Source organism: Melanerpes formicivorus, unplaced genomic scaffold (genome assembly GCF_026170545.1).
Source record: "Melanerpes formicivorus ecotype bairdi unplaced genomic scaffold, bMelFor1.0.p_v2 SCAF_17, whole genome shotgun sequence".
In the NCBI taxonomy this organism is placed as follows: domain Eukaryota; kingdom Metazoa; phylum Chordata; class Aves; order Piciformes; family Picidae; genus Melanerpes; species Melanerpes formicivorus.
Genome location: NW_027142369.1, coordinates 108,365 through 116,145, shown reverse-complemented (window position 1 = coordinate 116,145; position 7,781 = coordinate 108,365). Strand labels below are relative to the sequence as shown.

Sequence of the window (7,781 nt, the reverse complement as noted above, 5' to 3'; positions counted from 1 at the left end):
ATGGCTGCCGGCGAAGGGGTGCGCGGGGTGCTGGGGCACTCAGCCCCCACCCAGCTGCCGTTTGGTTCCCCGGGCTGTCCTGTGCGCTGGCGATGCAGGTTGAGCCCCGGAGTCAAGGGGTATCGGGACCAGGGGTGTCCACCGGGCCGGTGAGGACCCGCCGTCCCCGGGCGGAGCCTCGGCTGTGGTCGCGGGGCCGCCCCGGCTTGGTAGCCCAGCGCCGCAGGTTGCATCCGGACAGCACTTGAGCAGCTGTTTTGTGCATTTTCTAATTTCGTGCAGAGCAGGGCAGCGGTTATAGAGGTAATCTGTAGATCCGCGGCTTTAAAGGATAAATGAGAGCATTGGATTTGATCCGTATTGCAGTGGATTAGAGCAACCTCTCCCCCCTCCTCTTCTCCTCCACCCCCCTCCTCCCCCCCCGTTCAATTCACTCCCCCCTCCTCCAGCACCACCTTTTTTCCTCTCATGCAATACCAAAACTGACCCTGCCTGGTAGAGGGACTGTGCTAGCGAGCAGAACAGTGCCCACGTCGCCGGCACACCGTGGGAGCCGGCTCTCCCCTCCAGCCTCCGCAGCCCCTCTGGGGCATCGCTGCTGCAAGTTCCCCGGAGGGAGACGCCGGGGCCGGGGAGTCTCCTCCGGGCGCCGAGAAGCGGTCGCTGCCCACGGGTTCTCCCTTTATCCCGGCCCATCTGCGGTCGTAGGGCGGCAGCGAGGGAGATCGCTCCCCGGAGGGCATTTCCCGGAGGCAGCGGGGCCGGGACCCGGCAGGAAATGGAAGGATGAAGTGTGCAGCCGGAGCGGTGATGTTCCTTCTCTCCTTGCTTTCCCCTGCAGGAACGTAATCCGCAATGCTAGTTCTCAGGTTGCTCAATGTTATCGCTCCAGCCTACTTCTTGTGCATCTCCCTAGTGACCTTCGTCCTCCAGATCTTTCTCTTCATCCCCAGCATGTTCAGAGACCCTTCTATCACCCCACTTTTCTCTCCTGCTCTGCTGCATGGGGCCTTCTTCCTATTCCTCTCAGCTAATGCCTTGGGCAACTACATCCTTGTGATCCAGAACTCCCCAGAGGACTTGGGGAAGGGCTTAAACTTGGGCAAAGGAGCTGAAGTGGTGACAGACTGGCTGGATGGAAGCAGGTCCCCTGGCTCAGCCTTGCCCAGCACTCACTTCTGTAGACTGTGTGCCAGGGTCACCCAGAGGCATGACCACCACTGTTTCTTCACAGGGAACTGCATTGGGAGCAGAAACATGCGAAACTTCATCATGTTCTGCCTCTACACCTCCCTGGCTTGCCTCGACTCCCTGGTGGCAGGCATGGCTTACATTTCTGCTGCACTCTCCATGTCTTTTGCAAACCCACTGGCTTTCCTTACTCTTCTGCCTCACTCCATCAGCCAGTTCTTCTCAGGTAAGAACTCCTTCCTTGTAGATAAGAAGCATCTTCTTCCTCCAGGGCTCCTGGGGTTGGAGGGACATGATCCCTCTCAGATAGCTATGTGTGGGGAGCAGTGGTGGGAAAATGGGCAAAAGGGAGAATTGCTTGTGTTTTGCCAAGTTCTTCTTAGAGGCTAGAGGCAGCCTTTGCAAAGAACTTTGCTTCACTTGAAATAAAGGCTGGACCCACTCCAGGTTACAGCCAGAACCCTGTGCATTAGGCTCTGGATAACAACCCACAGTCAACTTGCCAGTGATAGAACTGAGCTAGCTGTTGTATTGCCAGTGAAGATCTGTTGGCTGCCATACAGGCAGAGTTTCAGGTCCTGTAGGTTTTTGTATCCTACAAGTCTGTAGGTTCCTCAGATCCCAGTGGAGATATTCTCATTCTCTTCATCCAGGTCCACTCTCTCCTCCACTGTTACCCACCTTCTGCCTCCTGGCAGCACAAACTTACTTGCCATTCTCCTAGCACAGAAGGATTGGTGTTTGGGCAACAGAAACCAGGAGAGGAGTTAATGGGACATGATTAGCCACCTCTCTCATGAAGACAGGCTGCGTCAGAGGTTCACAGAGAACCAGAACTCTGTGCCTGCTCTTTGCAAGCTCTCCACACCAAAAGCAGCTATCTCTTTCTCCTTGTCCTCATCCTTTACCCTTCCTTCTGCTTATCCCCCTTTCTCCTTTCTTCATGCCTTTCCATAAACCTCAATAACCTTTCCCCTTCCTGATTCTGCTCCCACAGCTCTTCCTCTCCTCTTCCAACCTTGCCTCTTCACCTTTCAACACACCTTTATACTCTCAACTCTGTCCAAACCCAAGAGCTACATGAAACCTAGTCCCAGAGAAGGGACTATGCAGGCAGCCTAGGCTGCTACTCTGTTCTGAAAGTAACTGTAGAAAAATGCCTTTCCCCACTCTGCAGCTCATGCCTCGCACACTTTGATCAGCTTTTGTTAGACTAAAATAGGTATCCCATATATTGTAGCTTTGCAGATTCAGCAGATCTCAGTAAGAAGGGCCCAGATTCTGTTTTGGCTTGTGCACCGTCAGGAGAAGTGTTGATTATGATCTGAATGTAACGACTCTACTGCTGGTGATACAGGAACCAGAGAGGCCTCAGCCTTCTTTTTGGATTCCAGGTTAAGTTTGCAGGGTTGCCATCTGAAAACACATCTCTCTCTACTTGGCGAGTTGGCAGATTTGTCATGGTAATCACTGAGCGCCAATAAGCATGAAATCCTGCCATGACATTTTTATGGAGTCATTTTTCCAAGTAGAAGAGTTTTTGTAAATAATTGCTCAAGCTTCACTAGCATTGAAAAAAACTGGGGCTGATTCTCCTCTGTGCCTAAGCTCTGCTCAACACGCCAGCCCGGGAGATGAAGCAGGGACCTGAGAGGAGATTATCAAGGAATAAGTTCTGTCTTTCTGACTCTGAGGGCTCATCTGCACTGAACTGGGCCCTGGGATGCATATGAAGAGCTACTGAAGTGCCTCAGCTCTGGTGTCAGCAACTGTAGTGTCGGAGACAGCATGTAGGCAGTGTTTGAATGGGACACAATGGGGCTGGGAGCTGGGAACCAGGATGCCTTTGAGAGGCAGCAGCTCTCAGCACCTCCTACTGAACCTCCATCTTGGCTGGGGTGAGAACTGCTGCCTCGATATATGGGCGTGTGGTATCTTGGTTGCTTTAGAGGAATGGTCTGCTGGGCTTCTACCCAGCACATTTAACATTCAGATCAGGAAAGACAAATACAGACTGAAATAGTTACATGGAAGGGTTGTCTACCCAATATTTTTAAGCTAACATAACTATCAGAGGGCTGTCGTAAGTTATTTCTTCTCTCTTATGCCCTCTGCGCTGGAGGAGAGGTAAAGGAGAATGAAGGAAATCTGCTGGTCTTATGTCAACTGAGTGTTCCCTGCTTTCATGCTAGGAAAATTTTCACTTGGTTTGTTCTGCCCAGGCTGTGCTCAAGCATGGAGTTTAGAATCTGATCCAGAGTCTATAATTTCAGCCTGTGATTCAGCTTTTCTGGCACAGATAATGTATAGCAATAAGCTTGAGATCACACCAGGTCAGTGAGGGCAAAAGTGAATCTGAGACTAAAATGGACTGTGGTGATGAAAGACAAATGGAAAGCACTTCTGTAGACACAAAGTCGTATTGGATCCACAAAACAAATGCTAAAAATTGCTTTATGTAGGTAATCTAAATAAAAGGTTAAAAAATCATGCATCCAGAAAGGACGGCTCAGAGATGCTCAACATTTGCAAAGAGAAACAAGGGCAATTAATTTCTTGATGTCAAATTTCAGCAGCTCGTAGAAATAAAGCTTACAGCCACCTTGAAAAGAAAATAGCTGTCTTTCTCCATGTCGCGTATGAATGTCAGCTGTAGGAAAGGACAAATGTCTGTCACGCTCTGGTCCAGTAAAAGAGGGGCAGAGAAACCCATATTTGGTTCTGGCTTCTTGCCTGATAGATTAAGTTATTCTGACAGGATTAGTGTGAGGATTTGTCATCATCCTAAGGGGCTTCTTCCCTTGCTGTATTGCATATGAAGCCCACTGAGCTGAATGGGATCTAATAAGAAGGGAGAGATGACATTGCATTTAGGAAGAAAACCCAAGGACTTCTGTGACTTTTTCAAGTGAGGACAATCTCTGAAAGCTTGAGGCTGTAGTCACTGTCCTTACAAATCATCCTCAGAGGGGTTTGCTGGCTGAGTCCAAAGATTGATGTGATTGCCATGAATCAGCCCCAATCTCTCACTTACAGTGTTGCCAGGTGAAGAAGCCAGGTTTCAGAGACTGCAAAACCAGGTGACACCACCTAATCAGTCCTTCTGTATAGCAGAAGCAGCCTTATATTGAATTTAAAAGTTGAAGCATCTCTGTGCCTGTTTAAGGCAGCACACCTCTAGTGTGCTGGAGCAAGGGCTCCAGCACAATTGCTCTTGTTGGGCCTTAAAGCGACCAGAGCTTCCACCTGCCAGAGTCTGTCTGCTAAATGGTCTTCTAGAGGGACAGGAGCATGGGAGAGCTTTCTCATTTCTAGATTTTGAAGGAACCAGTGAGAAGGTATCAGCTATTACTTTGTGTGCCTGTGTGTAAATACAGATGTTTCATAACACACTGATATAAACCAAACGTGTACACATTCATATGCAGACACAAAGAAGAATGTTTTAATGGGCTTCGATCTGCCTCCACATGGAAAGGTCACTCAGTGACACCTGATATTATACAAATATTTTCCAGAAGGAGCTCTGAAATCATTGTAGAAGAAAAGGCCCACATAATAATAATATTGAGCATAAATATATACTACAAACACTGTTGAACTAGGAGCTTCAGACCTAGGAAGTGTTTTGAGTATTCCAGCAATGCCTTGTAAAAAGGAATTGCTATTGTATTTTAGAAAGTTTTCTGTTTCTTGCATTCATATGAAACTGATCTTTGCCCAATGGTAGGGAAGTCATTACTGATTTATTTTGCTTTCTAAACACATTTTTAACATATACATGCAGTGCTGAGAGAGAGATGTCCCAAATCTTTCTGCCTAGTATTAATGCATACACAAGGCTTCTGGAAGCATCTTCATGCTCTAGGATCCACATCTCTTTTCATGAGGAACCTGGAAATTTTAGGTTCACTGTAATGAGAGGGTAGGGCCTGAAATAAATTAACCATTCTTCAAAGTAGTGCTGAAGTCTTGCAGATGTGTTTCATTCCTGGCTGAATTTCCCCCTGTAATCTAAATCCTTACATTAACAGCAAAGAGATAACTGTATGGAGAGCATTATCATTTTAGTATTTCCCCAGTGGGGTCCATTGCCCACACTCCACAAAGCAAACTGTTATACCTGCCTGAACCAGCCTCTCTTGCTCCTAACTCCCCACTTGCAGCCTCAGAACACAGGCAAATCATTGGCTCTTGGGGTTGAGTGTTACACTGGCATGTGAGGTCTGTCTAAACTCTTTCTTTTATGGTTCTCCCTCCCCTGACTCTGTCTGCAGGAGCCCTCCTTAGCTCTGAGATGTTTGTCATTCTCATGCTCTACCTCTGGCTTGGGATTGGACTGGCCTGTGCTGGCTTCTGCTGCCACCAGCTGCTGCTGATCCTGCGTGGGCAGACACGGTACCAAGTGCGGAAAGGGATGGTGGTAAGAGCCCGGCCCTGGAGGGAGAACCTGCAAGAGGTCTTTGGCAAGAGGTGGCTGCTAGGACTTCTCATCCCTGTGCTGAACGTGGGAAGTGACTACCGTAGGCAGAAAGAGAAATAAAATTCCCAGGCGTGTGTGTGCATCCCATGTGCACAACACCTTCCCTGTTCTCTCCCACTGTCTCCTGGATCACTAAAGAGCTGGGCTACTCCATCTCTCAGAACTGCAGCCTCTGTGGGAGGAAAGGACTGGCTATCAAACAGAGTAAATTTAGCATATTAACAAGGAGATCAAAAACCATGTAGATGAAGAGATACTGCAGCTTAGTAGTCACATCACTGCAGCTGTGTATGGGGCAACAGCCTTTGAACTAGCAGAAAAATTAGTCAGACCCTCCTGTGGCTTTCTGCCTGACTCTTCCAGCCCCCAGCCCCATTAGCCACCCTATATAGTCCCTAACAAACTGCAGCAGGATCTTTCAGAGAGCCTGGGCTGTTGTCGTAGACTGCAAAAAAAGGGTGCCTGTTCCTTGGCAGGGTTCGGCAGGGGGTTGCAGAGTGCCATTTGCGGGTCCTTGAGGTAACTTCTACTGAGAGCCCTTCAATGACAGAGCTGAAATACAATCAAGCTGCTTTAGGAGCAGGCTATGCACATGGCTAGTGTGGCAGGTAAACCTTTTCTCCACAGGCTCAGAAATTAGGAAGAAAACAAAGAGAAATTCAGAATTCCTCATTTCTGTTCTTGATCTGCACCCTATGCAATGATATATTAGGACTGCAGCGCTGCTACTTATTTTCAGCAGTCCTTTGCTGAATGACACAGTCTAGGCAATGCTGCCCTTCTGACAGGGAACAGCAAACAGATAAATCATGATAAGAAAGAAGCACAAGGAGAAGAAACCATAAAGGTGAACAAAAAGGCTGTGTTTGAGAAGCTACGTGAAGAGGTAGGCCATGTGTGCCTGTGAGAGAGGGAGAGGAAGTGCAGACACGCTGTCAGGAGTGTGCCAAGAGCCTTGCTGATGTGTCTGAGCCCTGCTGCATCACATTCTTGCAGGGGCACCTGCACCATTAGTGCTGTGAGGAGTTCAAAATCCCAGAAGACAGAAAGATTTCACAGCATGTCAGGATGCTTCACTCTGCACTAAAATGTTGTTCACCTTGGACATCCCTGCCACAACATAGTTACAGGCTCTCCAGGGCAATCCCCTCTCGCATTGCCGCAGAGGGGTAAATTCATCCATGTTATAACTCCATTAAGGAGGTTAATGGAATTACTACAGGGATTAATCAACCTAATGTGTCAGTTGTTTTCTAGCTGTGGCAACAGCCCATGAGATAAGTGGTGAGATCCTATGCTAATAGGTGCCTTAAGAAAGGATACCATGACATCTCTACCAGGATCATTGTGCTGGATTCCTGAGCAGCTGCGACAAGAAGCCTCCATTTGGGGAAAGTGCATCAGCTTATGCAAGCTGCATAGGAATCCACTGCTTCTCTTTAATAGGCCGGGGAGTATGCTGACAAGCTGTGAAAAATGTTACTTCTTCCTCAGAAATGCTTTCAGTTCATCCCAGGTAGGGCAATGCACCTGCTTTCATCTTTGCGTTTCCTGTGAGCCAGAACAGAGGCACTCGTTCCTACAGGCTTTGAAACCATCTCACACCACTTCACACTTGTGTATGTTTGGGTCAATAACAAACATAGTCTATTGTGATGAGCAGATTAACCATGAAAATATACTGGAAAAATTCTTGGCTGGATAATTAAAACTTGTAGGATAGATGTCCTTACGCAGTGTGTGTTCACATGAACGCACTGCTGTTCCCACGTGTGATGCTGTATTTTCACTAACAGTGAACAATAAAAAGTGGTCTGTTTTTTCAGGTGGGCTGCATTGTGCTTTTTTGACAGTTCATTACCTGTCTCTGTACATTTTTTTTTCACAGCATACACATGGACACGTTGAAGAAAAAAGTTAGGATTAGTTTCTTGGAATTGCCAGCAATTCACGACATGATTCTGGACAAGTCCTTTCACCTTTCCTGCTTAAATGTAATGACCAATCTAAAAATGCATCTAATATCTAACTTGCAGACCCATTCCAATTTCTATTTATAAATTACACTGTCACCCTCAACTGAACACTACAGGAAAATGAAGCTATT

The 7,781-nt window shown here is 47.6% G+C and overlaps 1 protein-coding gene across 1 annotated transcript; it reads left to right on the top strand.

Moving 5' to 3' along the window:
- The first annotated feature begins 482 nt into the window (after nt 1-482).
- On the top strand, nt 483-7,499 carry ZDHHC22 (zinc finger DHHC-type palmitoyltransferase 22). Its single transcript, XM_068148642.1, has 2 exons — nt 483-1,417; nt 5,469-7,499. The coding sequence occupies exons 1-2, from the start codon at nt 856-858 to the stop codon at nt 5,732-5,734; spliced, it is 828 nt and encodes a 275-aa protein (XP_068004743.1). The 5' UTR covers nt 483-855; the 3' UTR covers nt 5,735-7,499.
- Nucleotides 7,500-7,781: the final 282 nt, after the last annotated feature.

What these genes read in the sequence shown, in the direction of transcription:
- ZDHHC22 (XM_068148642.1), top strand. Translation starts at nt 856, where the DNA reads ATGCTAGTTCTCAGGTTGCTCAATGTTATCGCTCCAGCCTACTTCTTG. An exon ending in CATCAGCCAGTTCTTCTCAG is followed by an intron (nt 1,418 to 5,468) that starts GTAAGAACTCCT and finishes CTCTGTCTGCAG; the next exon opens with GAGCCCTCCTTAGCTCTGAG.